This window comes from Rhinatrema bivittatum, chromosome 1, assembly GCF_901001135.1.
Source record: "Rhinatrema bivittatum chromosome 1, aRhiBiv1.1, whole genome shotgun sequence".
Lineage (NCBI taxonomy): Eukaryota > Metazoa > Chordata > Amphibia > Gymnophiona > Rhinatrematidae > Rhinatrema > Rhinatrema bivittatum.
Window position 1 is genome coordinate 815,348,554 of NC_042615.1, and position 21,878 is coordinate 815,370,431.

General features: G+C 52.6%; 1 protein-coding gene across 1 annotated transcript; it reads right to left on the reverse strand.

Annotated features, from left to right (window-relative positions):
• Positions 1–491: 491 nt before the first annotated feature.
• On the reverse strand, positions 492–15,020 carry LOC115078593 (C-C motif chemokine 19-like). The gene is made up of 4 exons (XM_029581527.1): positions 14,891–15,020; positions 3,785–3,908; positions 3,072–3,171; positions 492–2,494 (listed from the first exon to the last, which is right to left on the reverse strand). Exons 1-4 carry the CDS (start codon positions 14,949–14,951, stop codon positions 2,456–2,458), a joined length of 324 nt encoding a protein of 107 aa, XP_029437387.1. The 5' UTR covers positions 14,952–15,020; the 3' UTR covers positions 492–2,455.
• Positions 15,021–21,878: the final 6,858 nt, after the last annotated feature.

Below are 21,878 nucleotides of genomic sequence, written 5' to 3' on the forward strand. Positions count from 1 at the left end.
ACACGAGGCATTGCCAGGCCGCGCCTGGTCAGCAGAGATAGGGCCGCGCAGGGCCAGCTCTGAACTCGTGTTCTGTTGCATTTTGGGATTGATGGTGCCGATATCTTGCAGGTAAGACTGCGAAGCCTTGCATGCAAACAAGGGTGGGCGTTATCAATTAAAGAACTCCTTGGCGAACCGGAGCCGCTGTATCCGATAACCCACCCTGTACAAAAAAAAAAAACAAAAAAAAAAGCCACAGAAACAGGGCAGTAGGAGTCAATGAGCTCACTGGGAATGGGCAAGTTAGCTCCTGTCCTTTCCTCAGCTCCGGTTTCTATTCCTCTGAGTGGCAAGGCGAGCCATGGTAGAGTCAGGGAAGAAAAATCTGTTTCATTCACTTCTATAACCCTCACAAACCCCCCGAGGACATTTCAGAAGGTATAAAGCCACATTTTGACACTGCTCCCCAGAAATGTCGGCAAAGTCTGAGAAATCTGGTGAACCCCGAAGGCATTTCTAGGGATGAATATATTTCATGGCCAGATTTAAAATACATTCACATTCCACTAGAACTCAGGGAGAACAGGAGGGCCCACTGCGGGATCAGTACATTGTAAGGACCTGTGGACATTTTCAAATAAACGTTTTGTGGGGGGAGAAAGCTCCAACTGCTTCAGAATGGCTCATTTAGCGCAAGGGCATGAGATCTGCGATGATCGACATTCAGCCCAGGGGCAACAATATCAAAAGAGAGAGCCACTGCGAATACCCAGCAAAAGCATGAACTGGATACAGCTAGGAGGAGTTCTGATTAAACTAACCCACTTCCCACCAGAAAGAGCTCATTCCCTCCTCAAGCTCCAGTGAGGTGTGGGGGGGGGGGGGGGGGGAGTGGGAGCGAGGTCAGATTTAATCCAAACCTATTTACCTCTCCTTAGTTTGGCCAGGGCTGGAATTCCCAAATGTACTTTTTGCTTCGCCCAACCTGATGTGACCTCGCCCATGATCCTGTGTGGCATCAGCTGTCCATCCCGAGTGGCACAGGTGCCTACGTTACCATTCGGATTCACTGCAACGAATGCAGCTCACACTGCAACTTCAGAGAGGAGCAGCGCCAACTTCAAGGGGACAAGAATGGTTAAATATTAAGAGTGGAAGGAGTACTCAGCAAAAGGCCGTTATTCCACATGGGAAGGAAGATCAGTTGTAAGGACCTTGTTGTTTGGTACCATCTTTCGTTTTTGATCAAGGCAACTTTGTGGAAAAAAAACAAACCAAAAACACACCATAGCTTGACCAACACAGTCAATGCAGTTTCTTGTCTCTTTTGTTTAGTAATTGATTAGGATAGTGAAGTGGCATGGGTCACCCTGCTGGGTTGTTTTTACTTTGTGAGCTGTTTAGAACATCTGGCACATCATGATCCCCGTCCAGTAGTGGCTACTGATGAAAGGTCAGCCGGCCACATTTATAGGACTTTTGGCAGAGAACAAGTTTTTTTTTTCTTCCTTTGCCATTTCTGAGTGCCGAAGTAAAACAGAATATTCTTCAGCATTGCAAAACCGATTCCTGAGGCGCATCAGGAAGCACTGCTGGCTTTTATAATGGAAGAGGGAGGGGAGAGGAATCGTGTTTAGCCCCCCTGCTCCAGGTCCAGAGTCATGGTATCATTATCTTTCTGGACCTGCTACGTGACTGCATCTGTGGATGCCGTGTTGCCTACAGTCACCTCCAAATCATCGTATTTACCCTTCTTACTTGAGGTAGGGCGGGGTCTTCTGTGAGCTGGGATCATTTCCTGGGCAATCAATTAAAAAAAAAACAAAAAACGCCCTGTGAGCCTTTCACCTCCTCCTGCAGGTGGTGCAGATGCATTAAAAATATATTGCTCTGGCTAATCCTTATGAAGTCCAGCGCTAACCACTGGAAATGGGAAGCTCCTAATCCTGCTGGATTTACAGGGGTTTAGTGTGTTTGCCAAACGAGCTGTGGCGAAAATTGCCACGATCCAGTGCCGATTCCTCATCGCATTTCTGCACTGATGAGATCTGCTCATGGATGAAACAGAGAAATGCTGACCTTAATGAGAGGAGCAGTTATCAGGTGAAGTTTATGTGACTTTCAATAGCTATAACGGGGTGATTCTGATCCCCGAGATGCCACTGAAGTCAACCAATATGTTTGCACGGGGGTAAGAAAGCAAATTGTCTGCCTAGGAGAGCCCTTCCCGTCCCCTAGGCTGAATTGACAGCTTCATTAAAAAAAAAAAAAAAGTCACAAGACGATCCAAAGGAAGAGGTAAACTAAAAGAAATAACTGAGTCCCCTTGACACCGGGAGTAAATGTTCACAGTTGAGAAGGATTTTGTGCTGCCTGCCCCAGCCAAGCTGAAAGGAACGGAGGCTTCAGATGTTGCACTGAATCTTCTAGCGCTCCCTCACTGCCCCAGAAAGCAGGTCAGGCCCGGGCTTCCTCATGCGGTCTTCTGGTGATGGCGATGCTGATGGTTATTCTTAAAAACATGAGAAACAGAGACACATATTATTTCTCCGACAGGCTGGCTGCTCATCATTAGAGTCCTTCCACGAGACACAGAGCGTTTACGTACGCCGAGCTGGACACGGGCACAAGAGGGAACACCCAGGACTCAAAGTTATAAAGACAGTGTATGAGGAAATCACCGCTAATTATCTTATTTACTCAGGGGCAACGTTCACACGAGCCAGAGGGCTTTGGAAGCTGTGGGCGCTGCTGTTTGGTCAGTTAGCTTTCATTCAGGTAAGGAAGGCCTGTTCGGCGGTTCAGACTAAGAAGACGTCCATCCCCCCCCCCCCCCCCTTCAGTTTAAGCTTGGAGACAGGAAAGCAAGATCCTCGTGGCTCCTCAAGAGTGATGGCTCTCACAGCAGCCGAGACCAGTGATCGAGGTATTAACATCCCCTGCCCATCAGACCCTTGGGGGTCAGTGCCAGTTCAGACTTCCTGCGCTCCCGGCTGCCTTAAGTAATGGCCGCCGCCGTCGCCATGGTGAACAGGCGACATCATGAGAGGTCTCTCTCCAAGATTCAGCCCAGGAAGAGGCTCACCTACCTTTGACTTCACTTTGGCTTTTTTCAGTCGCGCTATCAGCCTTTCTACCCAAGGTGCATCGGGAGAAGCACAGAGATGTTTGTCTTTTTTGGTAATGAACCTGGCAGAAAAAAAAAATTCAATATATAAAATGTTATGCCCTGCGACAGGGAGAGACCCTACAGCTACAACCACTGAGAGACCTTAAGGCACAATTGAGACACCCTACTGCACTATGTAAACAGTATCCTTAAAGAGACATTACTGCACAATGTAAATAATCCAGCTCTGTAAAGTTTATATAATTCTTATCTATTCCTTGTCTTTTTTCCTCCCCCAGTTTCAACTACCTTGTTATATTGTAACTTTTTTCTTCCTGACACTGGTTAAAAGTTCTTGGTTATTGCACCCCCTGTTATCTGTAAACCGGCATGATATGATTGCATCATGAATGCCGGTATAGAAAAGCTTTAAATAAATAAATAAATAAATAATGGAAAAAATTATTTCATTCAAAATGATTGCAAATACAGATGCACTAAGTAAAATGTAAGTTCCTGACTGTCTTTATAGAAGTTTGGAGAAAGTTTTAAGATCACATTTATGGAAGCCTGGCTACAGATTAGTGCTAAACCATAAATGAGCATGGTAGCTTACTGAACCCTGGCTTCCAATGACTTGACCTTGTCAACATTAAGGGTGAATGTGAAGAAGCAGTGCACTTCAGTACTCACACCACTGCACTGATGATGCAGTTATAATCTGCCTTCTGAATGCGATAGTCTTTCACCATGGAATACGTGATTCTTGTTGGGCTGACTTTCAGACAACAGTCCGGGGTGCTGATATAACCAGAAACTAGAAGGAAGACAAAAAAACCCCCGAGTCATTAGCGCTGGCTTGGGCTCAGGAAGCTCGCGCGAGGCGGAGTTTGGAGAATCCACTCGACAGATGCCGGGTGAATCAGGACCGCACAGACATCGTTCCTTTTGCACAGAAATATAAAATGGTGATACAATGAATGGACGGGTCCTACCAGGGAAGGAGTGTCTGTGGCAAGCCTGCACATTTTGGCCTCCATCTCTGATCAGTTGCTGTCGGGTGGGAGGAAGAAGGGACAAGTCGTTTAGCTTTCCTGATAAACCCTACTGGTTACGCATGTCTTTCCAGGCATAGCCCGAGCTCTAATGTGGGAGCATATTGCAAGGCAGCATCGTAAATGTTGGCAGCCAAGACCGTTTTGTCCCATCCAGTGTTCCCGGCTATCTCTCGGTGGAATACGCTTGATTGGCTACACTACCCCAACTCTTGAGCATCACCCTTTCCTGATCTTACCACCGCCTTCAGGAGATCTCCCTTTGTCCCTTATGGGCTTAACTGGGAAGCATAGTGGAGTGAGCTTGGGGGATGACCTGCCACCTCCCCATAGCTGTATCTGAGTATCCCAAACTCCTGCCGCACATTGCTTGACGCAGCTGCACCATCACTCTGTGTAAGTCAGCTTTGCTATCTCTGCTTCTCGTCCCTCTACTGTCCCGGAAAAGAGGAGCATTCAAATTTCCATAAGGAGACCAGCCCCTCACTCCTCATACCACGTCATTCTCTAGCTAGTCCAAGCACGCATCTGTTTCCTCGCCCATTAGCAGTTCCGAGGGAATAAGAAATTCGACCACACGAAGCAATGACGTTAATAAAATCTGCAATCTTTGTACAGACCGCCTGCGTATAATGGACTGACTATGCTGAAGGCTCTCCCGACACTACAAAAAGAAGACACACGCCGCCCCCCCTTTATTCACGATGGCCGCATCTGCCATCCTAATCCCTGCTTCCGATGCGCCCTGGGGACTGCATAGAAACCCACGCCATGGTCCTGGAATTGTGCTTGCTCGAGCCTTTTCAGGCTTCCCAGCACAGACTCCGCCGCATCCTCACTCAGAAGGCAAGTGAAGGCAGAATTCAATACCAGATACGCTTCACGGTGGGGGGTGTGTGGGGTATATGTAAATAAATGATTGTTAAAAAAAAAAAATCAACGCCTCAGGAAGGAACCCCCAGACCTCCATCTTCTAAATTATCCTGGTCACTTATCCGCTCACCATGCTCCTATCTCTTTTCAACCCTACTCCTGTCTCTTATCCACTCACCATGCTCCTATCTCTTATCAACCCTACTCCTGTCTCTTATCCACTCACCATGCTCCTATCTCTTATCAACCCTACTCCTGTCTCTTATCCACTCACCATGCTCCTATCTCTTATCAACCCTACTCCTGTCTCTTATCCACTCACCATGCTCCTATCTCTTATCAACCCTACTCCTGTCTCTTATCCACTCACCATGCTCCTATCTCTTATCAACCCTACTCCTGTCTCTTATCCACTCACCATGCTCCTATCTCTTATCAACCCTACTCCTGTCTCTTATCCACTCACCATGCTCCTATCACTTATCAACCCTACTCCTGTCTCTTATCCACTCACCATGCTTCCATCACTTATCACCCCTACTCCTGTCTCTTATCCACTCACCATGCTCCTATCACTTATCAACCCTACTCCTGTCTCTTATCCACTCACCATGCTCCTATCACTTATCAACCCTACTCCTGTCTCTTATCCACTCACCATGCTTCCATCACTTATCACCCCTACTCCTGTCTCTTATCCACTCACCATGCTCCTATCACTTATCAACCCTACTCCTGTCTCTTATCCACTCACCATGCTCCTATCTCTTATCAACCCTACTCCTGTCTCTTATCCATTCACCATGCTTCCATCACTTATCACCCCTACTCCTGTCTCTTATCCACTCACCATGCTCCTATCTCTTATCAACCCTACTCCTGTCTCTTATCCACTCACCATGCTCCTATCACTTCTGTATTATGCATATTCTTGTCCCTTATCTATTAACTATGCTCCTGTTTCTTCCTTATTGTCTATGTATAGGATATGCTTAGAGCCCTCCGGATGCTGTTTGTTGGGAATCAGTGGAGCGAGCATGCGCAACGGCACCCAACATCCACTGGGGAGTGCGGCCGGAAGACTGAGGGGACAGCATGTGCCTTCTGGGGTATGTGTGTGTGTGCCTTGGGACTCAGCAGCTGGAAGAGACTGGTGAACCGCTGCAGCAGGGCGGCACGACCTGTGCGGGCCTGCAGATGCAGCAAACAGCTCCGGTTAGGAGTTAGCCCAACCGGCTGCAGGTTTGCAGAATAGGTTGATCCAGTCCTGGTTTTACCCTACTGCATGCAGGGACGTAGTTCTCATTTCCCTATATAGTCCCTAAATTTTTTTTTAAAAAAAAGCAAGACTACAAGTCCCAGCATGCAGTAGGGTAAAACCAAGCATGGATCAACCTATCCTAAAAATCTGGAGCCTAGTTGGCCACCCTAGCTCTGATGGGTAGTGCGGCTGGCATAGATTGGAGGAGAAAGACAGTAACAGCAGAATGGACGACAAGGGGGCTTACAGATACTCATTCTCCGGGTACCTGCTACCTAAGCAGTGGAGGAGTAGCCTAGTGATTAGAGCAGTGGGCTATGAAGCAGGGAAACCAGGGGCCAAATTCTGCTCCTTGGGCAAGTCCTTCACACTCCATTGTCTCATTGAAACATAGAAATGACGGCAGAATAAGACCAAACGGTCCATCCAGTCTGCCCAGCAAACTTTCACTTCCCCCCCCCCCCCCCATACTTATCTGTTACTCTTGTCCCTTTCAAGTGACTTTTTTGTTCTGTTTCCCTTCCACCCCCACCATCGATCTATTTCCCTTCCACTCCCTCCATCGATGTAGTTAGCAGTGCTGGAGCTGCATCTAAGTGAAGTCTCTAGCTAATTGTTTAGGGGTAGTAACCACCGTCCTAGCAAGCTACTCCCACGCATGTTTATCCAGCCTGTGCAACTCAGTCCTTGTTGGTTATTGTCCGAATATAAATCATCTTTTCATCATTCCCCCTGCCGTTGAAGCAGAGATCTTTTCATCATTTAGGTACAAACTTACAGGTCGATACAGTAAAGTGTGCTCCGTCGGAGCGCACTGTCAGCCTGCTCTGGACGCGTGTTTTCCCTTACCCCTTATTCAGTAAGGGGAGGAAAACACGCGGCCCACCCGCGGCACCTAATAGGGCCCTCAACATGCAAATGCATGTTGATGGCCCTATTAGGTATGCCCGAGCGATCCAGTAAGTAAAATGTGCAGCCAAGCCGCACATTTTACTCTAAGAAATTAGCGCCGCCCAAAGGTCGGCGCTAATTTCTTCCGGCGCCAGGGAAGTGCACAGAAAAGCAGTAAAAACTGCTTTTCTGTGCACCCTCCGACTTAATATCATAGCGATATTAAGTCGGAGGTCCCCAAAAGTAAAAAAAAGTAAAAAAAAAAAATAAATAAATTTTGAATTCGGCCCGCGGCTGTCGGGCCGAAAACCAGACGCTCAATTTTGCCGGCGTCCGGTTTCCGAGCCCTTGGCTGTCAGCGGGCTCGAGAACCGACGCCGGCAAAATTGAGTGTCGGCTGTCAAACCCGCTGACAGCCACCGCTCCAGGCCAAAAGGAGGCGCTAGGGACGCGCTAGTGTCCCTAGCGCCTCCTTTCCCTCATTTGCACCGCGTCAGCTCATTTGAATACTGAATCGCTCGCACCGGCCAAGGGCTGGTGTGTGCGCCGGGAGAGCAGGCGTTCGTCCGCTCTCCCATGGACTTTACTGTATGGGGCTGACAGTAATTTAGGCCCTAAGCATTTTTCCTATCGACACAGGCCCTCTGGGGATAGGGGGAATGCCAACAGTACCTGAATGTAATCTGCTCTGAAAAAGCAGAATATAAATAAACAAACAAGTTGCCCAGTCCTAACAGGGACCCATATTTCAAAAAAACTTCTACAGTTAAAATTGGCTTTTAACTTTCTAAATCTACCCTTATCCATCCTCGTCCCCCAATCCTGCTGTCCAGCTAAATTTTGTCTGCGCAAAAGTGCTGTGCATACAGGTTTAGCCGGACAAAAACTGAGAGGCTAGGACCTGGCCAGGCCTGTGTTCCCGTCTCCCAGGGCATTAGCACACCTTTTCTTCTTTATCTGTGCACATTATCCTGTTTCCTACCCATGATTAGATTTTAGGGAACTGTGAAAACGTCCAATCCTACCCAATTCTTATTGCCCTCTTTAGGAACTGCAAACACAAAACTCTATCTCAGGGTTCCCCCCAACTTTTTCCAGCCCAAGGCACACGTCATAAACCAAAAAAAAAAAGGTTTGTGCACCACACCCCGCACAAGATGCATCTCCCTGGCCCTAGCACATTAATAATAATAAAAATCTAAGCTGTACTCTTTTTTTTTTTTTACTTCCTATTTATTAAGTTTAAGCAAACTGTGGCCCTCAGTTCCATGGCCCCGTTCCCTTCCTCCGTGGACAGAGTATGAAGGAACGGGGGAGCATGGGGAAGGCCATGATGGGCACAACAGGAGAGCGCGGTAGATTGGGGTTTGGTGGAGGGAGGGGCAGAGAGAGAAAGAGAAGGAGGATTTCATGCCGTTGCCTCTTTTTTTTTTAATATTTATTTATTTATTTATTTATTTATTTGCATGTCACTTTTCTGCAGTCTGTGTCGCCCTGCTCTTGACCTCCAGCAGCAGGGGTCGGCAGATCCCAATATAATACCACCCCCACCCCCACTGACGCCCTAAGCAAAGCTCCCAACAATGCTGCTCCCTCCGCCCTTCCATTGCGTAACTAAGACATTAGTGCTGAAGGTGAAAGACATTACATATTCCGTTTTCTTCCCCACAACTATATTAAATAGGAGCTTTTAAAAAAACATTGTATATATTTAACACTAGCAGTAAGCAATACGCCTCTAGGGGTTAGCAGAATGAAAAAAGTGCAAGTTCTCAGCGCCCCGAGGCGCCCCCGTCCCTCGGTGCCCCATGCAGGAGCTTATTTTGCTTAATGGTTAATCCAGCTGGCTCGTCTTCACGAAAAGGGAGGGGGCGGAAAAGGTTTGGGGAAAGTCATAGTTCATTGCCAAAAAAAAAAAAAAATTACGTTTCTGCTTAAAATGCAGCAGCCCTTGCAAGGAGGAAAGCGAGCCATCACCCTGACGGGAGCAATCTGGCCCTGACTGATCTGTAACGCAATCCTGCGAAAAGGCAGAGGGGGCGGGGGAGGGAGCCTGAGGAGGCAGATCCTGCAGCACAAAGCGATGCACAGAGACGCTGCAGAAGTGAAGAGCAATGAATAAATGCATGCGGTGCAGAGGACGCCGGCGTTTCTCCTTTACCTCCCCGGGTCCGAAAACGATCAGACCAGAGCTGAGCGGCCTCCGCTCGCGGGTGGGGGAAGGGAGGGCCCCGTAGCGCTGCTGCTGCTGCTACCCGGGATCCCCTGACCCTGGCCGGCTGCTGCTGCTGCTACCCGGGATCCCCTGACCCTGGACGGCTGCTACCCGGGATCCCCTGACCCTGGCCGGCGGCTGCTGCTGCTACCCGGGATCCCCTGACCCTGGCCGGCTGCTGCTGCTGCTGCTACCCGGGATCCCCTGACCCTGGCCGGCTGCTGCTGCTGCTACCCGGGATCCCCTGACCCTGGCCGGCTGCTGCTACCCGGGATCCCCTGACCCTGGCCGGCTGCTGCTGCTACCGCTACCCGGGATCCCCTGACCCTGGCCGGCTGCTGCTGCTACCGCTACCCGGGATCCCCTGACCCTGGACGGCTGCTGCTACCCGGGATCCCCTGACCCTGGCCGGCTGCTGCTACCCGGGATCCCCTGACCCTGGCCGGCTGCTGCTGCTGCTACCCGGGATCCCCTGACCCTGGACGGCTGCTGCTACCCGGGATCCCCTGACCCTGGCCGGCTGCTGCTGCTGCTACCCGGGATCCCCTGACCCTGGACGGCTGCTGCTACCCGGGATCCCCTGACCCTGGCCGGCTGCTGCTGCTGCTACCCGGGATCCCCTGACCCTGGACGGCTGCTGCTACCCGGGATCCCCTGACCCTGGCCGGCTGCTGCTGCTGCTACCCGGGATCCCCTGACCCTGGCCGGCTGCTGCTGCTGCTACCCGGGATCCCCTGACCCTGGACGGCTGCTGCTGCTGCTACCCGGGATCCCCTGACCCTGGCCGGCTGCTGCTGCTGCTACCCGGGATCCCCTGACCCTGGTCGGCTGCTGCTGCTGCTACCCGGGATCCCCTGACCCTGGCCGGCTGCTGCTGCTGCTACCCGGGATCCCCTGACCCTGGACGGCTGCTGCTACCCGGGATCCCCTGACCCTGGCCGGCTGCTGCTACCCGGGATCCCCTGACCCTGGCCGGCTGCTGCTGCTGCTACCCGGGATCCCCTGACCCTGGACGGCTGCTGCTACCCGGGATCCCCTGACCCTGGCCGGCTGCTGCTGCTGCTACCCGGGATCCCCTGACCCTGGACGGCTGCTGCTACCCGGGATCCCCTGACCCTGGCCGGCTGCTGCTGCTGCTACCCGGGATCCCCTGACCCTGGACGGCTGCTGCTACCCGGGATCCCCTGACCCTGGCCGGCTGCTGCTGCTGCTACCCGGGATCCCCTGACCCTGGACGGCTGCTGCTGCTGCTACCCGGGATCCCCTGACCCTGGACGGCTGCTGCTACCCGGGATCCCCTGACCCTGGCCGGCTGCTGCTGCTGCTACCCGGGATCCCCTGACCCTGGACGGCTGCTGCTGCTGCTACCCGGGATCCCCTGACCCTGGACGGCTGCTGCTACCCGGGATCCCCTGACCCTGGCCGGCTGCTGCTGCTGCTACCCGGGATCCCCTGACCCTGGACGGCTGCTGCTGCTGCTACCCGGGATCCCCTGACCCTGGACGGCTGCTGCTGCTGCTGCTACCCGGGATCCCCTGACCCTGGCCGGCTGCTGCTGCTGCTACCCGGGATCCCCTGACCCTGGCCGGCTGCTGCTGCTGCTACCCGGGATCCCCTGACCCTGGCCGGCTGCTGCTGCCCGGGATCCCCTGACCCTGGCCGGCTGCTGCTGCTGCTACCCGGGATCCCCTGACCCTGGCCGGCTGCTGCTGCTGCTACCCGGGATCCCCTGACCCTGGCCGGCTGCTGCTGCTACCGCTACCCGGGATCCCCTGACCCTGGACGGCTGCTGCTGGCTGTTATTGCTGTGGGCCCACGACTCGTGCGCGCCCCCTGCCGGCCCAGACGCTGGGGCGGCGAGTGATAGGCAGGCGACCCCTGACCTAGCAGGAGTGCGGCAGACGGGGCAGCTTGCATTCTGTAGAAATCCGAACATTCACACCTAAAAATCAAAGTGGGTTTTATTTATTTCTTTTTTTAAGGTTGATCTTTCCTGCCTGCACCCGCAGAACTCCATGGCGGAGTTTGCAACAAACTGCACTTTTTTTTTTTTTTTAAGAAAAATTGATTACGAGCCAAGTAGAGGTTTTTGGATTTGGCACGATTTCATTGAATGAGCTGTAACCTGTTTTTCCCTAATTGCCAGATACGGATTGGGTGACCCCCCCCCCCCCCACTACCCCGCAGCAGAAAACTAAAAATCCCCTGCACTTCTCTGTGCTACTGGGAGGGCCTCCACCTGTCTCTGCCTTGCCAGTGCCGGAGAAGATCTGCACCTCAGCCTGACTGGGCCTTAGTCGGCCTGGGACGGATACGGGGGCGGGAAATATCCGATAATGGGCGTTTGAGGATCCCCTGATCTGATGCAGAGAGGACAAACTCTCCAAAACGTGTCACAGAGGGGCCGATGCAATAAAAGGCGCGTAGAAAGCCGGCGCTGAACAGTCAGCTCCCGCTCTCTTAACGCACAAAGGGCCCCCCAAATGTGCCCAGACGCACATTTTTCCTTTTGCATCGGGAGTGAATGCCTAATAGCCTCATTCACATGCATTTGTATGTGAGGAGCGCTATTGCATTCACTCCGCATTAGACGCGCATTGAATAAGCGCTAATCCCCTTATTGCATTAGGGGATTGATTAGCGCCTATTCTACCCGTGTCCAACTGCTGCTTAAGAGTGCGCTGGGCTCAGCGCAACATATTGCATCGGCCGATAGCAGTAGAAAGGTCTCACCTGCAACTTGTCTATTGACCCTCAATTCCACTTATCCTCATGGGCTAACACAGCCCCTCTTTATAGATACTGCAAGGGACCTCTGGGGTGAATTGTTGACCCCCCTCCCCCTCATCAGATGGCATCCTGCCTGCAGGACTCAGTAATAAAGCGATGCTGAAAGAGGTGACACAGTTTCATCTGGCCGAGGGCCGATGCAGTAAAGTGCGCCCGACTTAGTGCATGGGAGCACCTGTTGGACGGGCCAGACTGCACCTGATGCAGTGAGATTAGCTCGTCCAAGACGCGTGCCCTAACAAATGCCTACCCAATAGCACCTGTCAGTTGCATGTAGATGAGGGCATTCACTATTTCCCCCTGTGCAGGAAAGCGCTGGGTGCACAACCCACACTTTATAACAGAAAAACCTTTAAAGGGAAGCTTAAGACCTGGCTCTTTACTAAAGCTTACACTTAATTTCTTCATCTTCACCTCCCATCCTTTCTTCATTCTCCTTACTGTACAGTTCGCCTAACTTCCCCTAACTTCTCAGTTCTCTCATTCCCCACCCTCCACCCCTCTCCACCCTCCCTTCCTTCCCCTCTCCCCCTCCATGTCCCTCTACCTCCTTCTCTTTTCAAACTCTTCACAAATTTCTGCACTATGTCATCGCTTCTTAATGGATATTGAATTTATTGTTATATTATTTTATTTATATCTGCAAAGCTTGTTCTTAACACTTAATGTTATATTCCCTCTTGATATCCCTTTTCTTACCTCCCCTCCTCACTTGTTCTAATGTTAACATGTTATAACTGTTCGATATAATTCTGTTCGATGTAAAACGCCTCCCCAGGCGTCTGTTTGCGTTACACTGTGAACCGATGTGATATCCCTGATGAATGTCGGTATATAAAAATTTTAAATAAATAAATAACGCTGCAAATTTAACTCCATCCTCCGATGTGGAGTAAAGTCAATTCACAGTCAAGGGCTCACGAAACCCCCCCCAAAAAACCATAGGTCTCCCTGTGGTAAGTGTGTCCTCCTCTTAGTATCATTGTGACACTTTAATTTACTGTTTGCATGGAGAAAAATAAATGTGTATTTTTGACTTGATTTTAAAAAAGCCACTTTTCTTACAGCCACACAATTTAGATGTCCATAGCAAGGGGCGCCTAATATTTTGCAGAGGTTGCTGATCTAACAAAAGGAAAAGCGGGATCGAAATGGACGCTCGTATTAAGCACCTGACGCAATAAACTATTCAGCGCTATGGATGCACAATTCCCCTTTGCTCCTTTTTAACGCTACCTCATTTAAATATTGCATGGAGCACCAAGGGGATGCCGCTGAGTGCATGTTAGGATCACAGGCACTCAGTTCTAGTACCCATTTTCAGCGCACATTTTACTGCATCGGCCCCAGGGGAGAATGCAGAAACGCCTTATTATAAGGAAGGGATTGTTAACTATAGCACAACTGGACCATCAAGCCCAGGATCCATCAAGCCCAGAACCCTGTTTCCAACAGCGGCCAATCCAGGCCACAAGAACCTGGCAAGCACCCAAACACTAAGTCTATTCCATGTTATTGTTGCTAGTAATAGCAGAGGCTATTTTCTAAATCAACTTAATTAATAGCAGGTAATGGACCGATTCAGGCAAACAGTGTGCAGGAAGCATTCAGCACCAGGGGGCAGGAATCCAGGGTATTATTCAGAGATCCTGTTATGAAGGAGGTGGTCACAAAGCCCAATCACTCCATCAAGCCAGCAGAATCAGAGAGAACAGGATTGATCTGGGAGAGTGAAAGCCAGCCGAGGAAGGGGCTCGATCTGATGCTACTGAAGATTACAGGATTGTGGGAGGGCTGAGGCCCCCTCCTCAGGGGGACGCTGCTGGAATCTGCAAGCGACTTACCAGATCCGCGCCACGTGAATCCTCTCCTCTGTGTCCGGCTGCTGAGAGATTTGGTGAGGGCAAGTGGCCCTGAAGAGCCCTGTGTCATGCCTTTTTTTTTTTTTTTTTTAATTAATCAGGGAGGATTTTCAAAGCCGTTTTACAGACACGAAACACAGTTTTATGCATGTAAATGGCTGTTGTAAAGCAGCTAGGGGCTCTGTGTACGTGAAAGTTTGCGTGGAACCCGATTTTGCACATATTTTTGCAGAGGCTTTCTGGGGTGGGAAGCAGAGTTGGGACTCACACACTTACCTTATTATTTTCAAACCTCTGCGCCTCACTTAACCTGCACAAGCTCCGCGCTGGATAAAGCGAGAGTTAACTTTGCGCGGGTGCGCTTGAGCTCGCACTAGGGCACTTAAACCCCAGAATTTTCAAAGCGAATTTAAGGGGGGATTAATTTGCTTTGAAAATTTGGGTCAAAGATGCACGTAAAAGTTAAATCTGGCTTCATCCCTATCTGCACGGTTATAAAATGACTCTCATAGGGGGGGGGGATTCCCACTTGCCCACAGCCCCCTCCCTTTGCATTTAGTGCAAACTGTGCGGTTACTTTTGTAACTGCTGCACCTTCTAGCTAAATTCGCAAGGGACTCGACCGGGGGAGTTTCCCTTTAAGAATTACCAGCGAGGTCTGGGGGGGGGGTACAAAAGTGCCCGCGCACCTTTGCCCCCCCTTCGCTGTATACGGGTCTGAAAGGGAGAGAGGGGCAGGATATTCTCCTGTCACCGATCTCAGCAGTTCCCGCTCAGAACGAAGCAGCCGTTTCGTTTCGTGCGGGCTCTGACCCCCCCCCCCCTGAACCGAAGGAAGCCTGCAGCCCTTACCTTGTGCGCTCTTCCAGCAGCAGAGGGTGACGAGACAGAGCAGGGAGATGCGGAGAGCCATGCTGACAGCTGGGGGGGGGGGTTGAGGCTTGGTTGGACTAATTTGCTTGCTCCCCGGCTCTGAGCTGCAATGCCAGCTCCTGCCTCTATTTATGCTGCCTGCAGATTCTCGGTTTCGTTTCTTGTCGGCTGGGGATTGGGGGCGGGGGGGAGGGGGAGGGGGAGAAGTTTAGAAAAACGCTCTGTAGGACTGGGCAGCGTCCCAGGGGGGCTTACAAGGGAGCTGAGAGCAGCGATGCCCCCCTCACCAGGAGGCTTCCCAGCATCGCACTCCCACTTAACCCCTGCGGGTGACCTCCAGCTGTGAAGGGGAAACGAATCCAAGTTTCCCCTTCTCGAGCGAGCGCCTGTGCGTCTTCCAGCGCAGCATTTGCTGTGCGCGGCTAATGAGAAGATCGGCCCAGATTTGCTTAACCAGGACCCGGATTTCAGCAAGATAAACAGGGCTCCGAAGAGAATCGGTCTAGGTTTGGCAATTGGCCCGATCAAAGCGCCTTCCTGCGCCAGCCGGTTTGCGGGCTCTCTCTTCCCTCCGTCGTCCGCTTTGCAGAGCCGCACGACACGAAACGAAACGATATCAGAAAAGGCGTAAACCAGGAAACGAGAGCTGCGTCGCTAAATCGTGAAGAGAGCAATCCCCAAATTAGGGACCTAATGCGCGGAGGCTTCCTGTGAAAAAGGCACCTGTGCGCTGGTGTCAGCGCTCGTCTCCCCAGTTTTAGTTTTTTTGGGTTTTTTTAAGTCAGGAAAAAAAGCAATGACAATTATAACGCAGCTGGGTCTTTAAGGGGGGGGGGGGAGCGATCGTTTGGGTCCCTTTCCCGGAGGGCAGCGACCTCTCTCCCCAGAGCGGCTGGGTTGGAGCTGCGGTGTTGGAGGAGGATTTTCTGCACCGCACCGGCTCTAGGAAGATACGGAGCCCATGGGTGGTTTCGTCTCCCCCGGGCTCTCGGCAGGTGCTTTGCCAATTCGGCTACCGCCTGGGGTGACTCTTCCGCCCACAGATGCCAGGGTGAAGGACTGGATGGTTTTAGCAATGGGAAGGGTTTTCTGTTCTTAAAAGAAGATGCAGCCCCCGCTAAAATCAGAGTTCAGTTTTAGTGCAGGTTTTACCCAAGGCAAGCACTAAACACAGGGGGGCAGTAAGCTAATGGGATGCAAATCGAACAGGAGTAGAAAATCGCGTGCCAAATGAAAAAAATGTCTTAAAATGTGAGTTAACCTGAAAGATCCAGGCTAATGCAGAAAAGTGCTCTAAGGAGCTAAGAGCCTGAAGTTGGAAGGAGTGTGACTAAAATGACCTTGCATGCAAGATTGGCACTGAGCACCCTGACTTGGGCACAATCTCACATAGAAACTAGGGATGTGAATCGTTTTTTGACGATTTAAAATATCGTCCGACAGGAGATCGACTGCAGGAGGTCGTTCAGCGAGACCCCCGGTGAACGACCTCCTGCAGTCGATCTCCTGCCGGCGCCATTTTCCGTACGGAAAACGATTCGCGGCAGGAAATCGCTCACGGATCCCCGCTGGACCCCCAGGAACTTTTGGCCAGCTTGGGGGGGCCTCCTGACCCCCACAAGACTTGCCAAAAGTCCAGCAGGGGTCCGGGAACGACCTCCTGCGTCGAATCGTTTTGGTCTATGGCCGCCGCCATTTTGCGGCGGCCATTTTGCAAAATGGCGCCGGCTGAAGACTACACGATTTAGTGTGCCGCTTTTCCTGCTCTCCCCCTTCCCCTGATTTAGCTACGGACCGCCGCTACGGAGGTAATTTAAGGCTACGGACCCCCAGGTAATTTAAGGCATTGGGGGGGGGGGGTTCGGGAGGGTGGGGGATTTAATTTAAAGGGTCGGGGTGGGTTTTAGTGTGCCGTGTTTTAGTGTGCCGCTGGACCCCCAGGTAATTTAAGGCATTTGGGGGGGGTTCGGGAGGGTGGGGGATTTAATGGGTCGGGGGTGGGTTTTAGGGGGTTTTAGTGTGCCGGCTCACGATTTTAACGATACTTTACACACCCAAACGGCAACAATACGATTCCCTCCCCCTCCCAGCCGAAATCGATCGTTAAGACGATCGAGGACACGATTCACATCTCTAACAGAAACATAGAAATGATGGCAGAAAAAGACCAATCGGCCCATCCAGTCTGCCCAGCAAGCTCCCACACTTATTTTCCCATACTTATCTGTTTCATCTACCAGCAAGTTCAGGTCCCTTGTTGGTAACTTTGATTCCAGTTTCCTGCCACCCCCTGCCATTGATGCAGAGAGTAGTGTTGGAGTTGCATCAAAGGTGAATCATAAGGCTTAAAGGTTAAGGGTAGTAACCGCCGCATCAAGTTACCCCGATGCTTGTTTATCCAGACTGCACAGATCAATGCCTTGTTGGATGGTTGTCTGAATGTAAATCCTGTTTTCCACATTTCCCCCTACCGTTGAAGCAGAGAGCAATGCTGTATATGCATTCAAAGTGAAGTATCAGGCTTAATTGGTAAGCAAGCTACCCCCACGTTTCTTTACCCAGATTGTGAAGTTCAGTCCTTGTTGCTCGTTGTCTGAATGTAAATCCTCTTTTTCACATTTCCCCCTGCCGTAGAAACAGAGCAATGCTGTATATGCATTCAAAGTGAAGTATCAGGCTTAATTGGTTTGGGGTAGTAACCGCCGTAATAAGCAAGCTACCCCCACGTTTATCTGTTTACCCAGACTGTGTAGTTCAGTCCTTGTTAGTTGTTGTCTGAATGCAAATCCCTCTTTTCCACATTTCCCCCAGTGGGGACACTGTCAAACCAATGGGACACTGTCATACCAGGGTACAAATTATATTGAAATGATATGATGGATAAACCGGCATGATGTGGTTTCTAATCACGAATGCCGGTATAGAAAAACTCTAAATAAATAAATAAATAAATAAATAAATAACTTACAGGCCTATCCAGTACCGAGCGGTAGGAAGAGCTGCGTTAGTGCCTACGGCACCCGCGGTTACCGCCCGCACAGTGCAGCTCACCTACCGCTCGATCCTGAAGCCTAATTATATGTAAATGTAAGCCGCGTCCGAAAAGCCTTAGGCCCGCGCAACCCAGGATACTGGATAGAGCGCCTATACAGGATCCTGGGTGCGCGGGCCTAAGGCTTCACGCCACGCTGGTATCTGTCATTTCAAATGTCATTTGAAATGACAGATACCAGGAAGCAACGGCGGCGACAGCGCAGAAACAACGGCGAAACGACTTGTCAGTGTCCCCCCTCCTCTCAGAGCAGGGCGCGAAAAGCCGCCTTGCTCCGGGAGGAGGAGGGACGAAGACAGTGGCGAGGCAACGGCGAAGCAACGGCGAAGACAGCGGCGAAACGACTTTTCAGTGTCCCCCCTCCTCTCGGAGCAGGGCGGAAAAGCCGCCTTGCTCCGGGAGGAGGGGGGACACTGACAGCGCAGAAGCAACGGCGAAACAACTTGTCAGTGTCCCCCCTCCTCTCGGAGCAGGGCGCGAAAAGCCGCCTTGCTCCGGGAGGAGGGGGGACACTGACAGCGGCGAAGCAACGGCGAAGACAGCGGCGAAACGACTTTTCAGTGTCCCCCCTCCTCTCGGAGCAGGGCAGAAAAGCCGCCTTGCTCCGGGAGGAGGGGGGACACTAGCAACGGTGAAGCTTTCCCCCAGCCCGGACGCCGGCAAAAAACTTACTTTTTTGCAGCCAGCCATGAGCAGGAACACGATCTGGCTCCCGTAGCTCCTCCCAACAAGATGGCCGCCTGCACGGGGAAAGTGTGCAATTGGCCGCTCAAGACGTGATGTCGTGACGTCACGTCTTCAGCGGCCAATTGCACGCTTTCCCCGTGCAGGCGGCCATCTTGTCGGGAGGAGCTAAGGCAGGCCAGATCGTGTTCCTGCTCAGGGCTGATGGCTGCAAAAAAGTAAGTTTTTGCCGGCGTCCGGGCTGGGGGAAAGCTTTGCCGCTGTCATCTCTCTCCCCCCCTCCCGGAGCAAGGCTGCTTTTCGCGCCCTGCTCCGGGAGGGGGGGGGAAGAGATGACATTGGCGAAGCAACTTACTTTTAGCTTTTAAGTTTTTTTTGCTTATTTTTTGGATTTGCCGCTGTCATCTCCCCCCCCCCCCCTCCCGGAGCAAGGCAGCTTTTCGCGCCCTGCTCCGGGAGGGGGGAGAAGAGACAAGCGGCGAAACAACTTACTTGCACGGGGGAAAGCGGTCTCCGTGGCAGCCCCAGTCCTCTCCCCTCCTCCCGAAGCCAAAAAAAAAAAAGCTTTTTTTTTTTGGCTTCGGGAGGAGGGGAGAGGACTGGGGCTGCCACGGAGACCGGCACCCATGATCGCGGCCGGGGCAGGTGAGCGGGGGCTGGGGGAAAACTTGCCACCTACCCTTACCCATGCCTCTACCGCCTGGGTCAGGGTAGGCGGTAAGTTTGCAGGTTAAACGCGCGACAAAACGGCAGGGAAAGGTAGCGTTAGTCGGGGCGCGGGTTACGGGATGCTAGGGGAATAGCTAATTGGCTCGTTTGCATGCAATATCGAGCTAATTCGCTCGTTTGCATGCAATATACATGCCGCGGGCGGAAGGGGTTACCTGGGGAATTTAGGACGCGGTAGGAGTAGGTTAAAGGGGATTCGGGATCGCAGGAAGGGCTAACGCGGCCGGAACGTGAGTTAAAAGCGGCTTAGGAGCAGGGTAAACGCGGCCGCACTTTACAGGATAGGCCTGTTACTTACTTACTTACAGGCCTATCCTGTAAAGTGCGGCCGTGTTTACCCTGCTCCTAAGCCGCTTCTAACTCACGTTTCGGCTGCGTTAGCCCTTCCTGCGATCCCGAATCCCCTTTAACCTACTCCTACCGCGTCCTAAATTCCCCGGGTAATCCCTTCCGCCCGCGGCATGCATATTGCATGCAAACGAGCGAATTAGCGCGATATTGCATGCAAACGAGCCAATTAGCTATTCCCCTAGCATCCCGTAACCCGCGCCCCGACGAACGCTACCTTTCCCTGCCGTTTTGTCGCGCGTTTAACCTGCAAATTTACCGCCTACCCTGACCCAGGCGGTAGAGGCATGGGTAAGGGTAGGTGGCAAGCTTTCCCCCAGCCCCCGCTCACCTGCCCCGGCCGCGATCATGGGTGCCGGTCTCCGTGGCAGCCCCAGTCCTCTCCCCTCCTCCAGAAGCCAAAAAAAAAAAAAAAAAGCGAAAAAAACGTTGCAGCCCCCCTCCGATGTCCGGACTGGGGCTGCCACGGAGACTGCAACGGCAAAGCGACGTTTCAGTGTCCCCCCCTCCTCTCGGAGCAGGGCGCGAAAAGCCGCCTTGCTCCGGGAGGAGGGGGGACACTGACAGCGGCGAAGCTTTCCCCCAGCCCGGACACCGGCGAAGCCAGAAGACAGCGGCGGAGAAACGGCGAAACGACATTTCAGTGTCGTCCCCCCCCTCGGAGCAGGGAGCGAAAAGCAGCCTTGCTCCGGGAGGGGGGGGGGGGGGGGGGGACACTGACAGCGGCGAAGCAACTTACTTTTGCACCCGATCGGACCAGACTTCCTGGTATCTGTCATTTCAAATGACATTTGAAATGACAGATACCAGCGTGGCGTGAAGCCTTAGGCTCGCGCACCCAGGATCCTGTATAGGCGCTCTATCCAGTATCCTGGGTTGCGCGGGACTAAGGCTTTTCGGACGCGGCTTACATTTACATATAATTAGGCTTCAGGATCGAGCGGTAGGTGAGCTGCACTGTGCGGGCGGTAACCGCGGGTGCCGTAGGCACTAACGCAGCTCTTCCTACCGCTCGGTACTGGATCACCCTGTTACTTACTTACGGCTCGATCCAGTAAGGCCGCGGTAAAAACAGTGCGGCAGTGTCAGGCGCACCCTTCCTCCCCGCACGCACAGTTCTCTTCACTAACTCCCCGATACTCTCCTCTAATCGCATGCAAATGCATGCCGCGGCTGTGAAGCGTTAGGGAAGGGTTATGCCCGCGCAACCCATTTTACTGTATAGGCGCTGTAACAGCGCCTATACAGTAACCTGGGTGCGCTGGTACCTGTCATTTCAAATGACATTTGAAATGACAGGCACCAGGAAGTGTAAAAAAGTTTAAAAAGTGTAAAAAACAAAAAACCTGTGTGTTATATAAAAAAATAAAACAATTTTAAATACCTGTCGGAGGGCCGTGGGTCCCGGTGGGCGGCGGGCGGCCATCAGCGGCATCCGGTAGTCCCTTCTCCCTTCCTCCCTCCCTCCCCTGCCTGGATGAGCGCCAAAATCGCACGGGCGGGTCGGCAGCGGGGGGGGGGGGGGGGGGGGGGGCGGCAGCAGGATCCGGGAGCGGCGGGTAGGCAGCAGCGGGGTCCGGGGGGGCAGGGGCAGCAGCAGCGGGGGGGCGGCAGCAGGATCCGGGAGCGGCGGGTAGGCAGCAGCGGGGTCCGGGGGTGGCAGCGAGATCCGGGGAGCCAGCAGCGGCAGCATGTTCGATCGCGCAGGCAGGTAGGTGGCAAAGTAAAGATGGCCGCCTGCACGGGAAAATCGTGCAATTGGCTGCTGAAGACGTGACGTCACACCCCGTGACGCCAAACGTCGTGACGTCACGTCTTCAGCGGCCAATTGCACGATTTTCCCGTGCAGGCGGCCATCTTTACTTTGCCACCTACCTGCCTGCGCGATCGAACATGCTGCCGCTGCTGGCTCCCCGGATCTCGCTGCCACCCCCGGACCCCGCTGCTGCCTACCCGCCGCTCCCGGATCCTGCTGCCGCCCCCCCCCCCCCCCCGCTGCCGACCCGCCCGTGCGATTTTGGCGCTCATCCAGGCAGGGGAGGGAGGGAGGAAGGGAGAAGGGACTACCGGATGCCGCTGATGGCCGCCCACCGGCCGCCTGGACCCACGGCCCTCCGACAGGTATTTAAAATTGTTTTATTTTTTTATATAACA

Coding starts and splice junctions, on each gene's coding strand:
- LOC115078593 (XM_029581527.1), bottom strand. CDS start 14,951: ATGGCTCTCCGCATCTCCCTGCTCTGTCTCGTCACCCTCTGCTGCTGG. Junction 3,172..3,784: donor TGCATCATCAGTGCAGTGGT/GTGAGTACTGAA, acceptor TTTTTCTGCCAG/GTTCATTACCAAAAAAGACA. Junction 2,495..3,071: donor AAGCCAAAGTGAAGTCAAAG/GTAGGTGAGCCT, acceptor CATGTTTTTAAG/AATAACCATCAGCATCGCCA.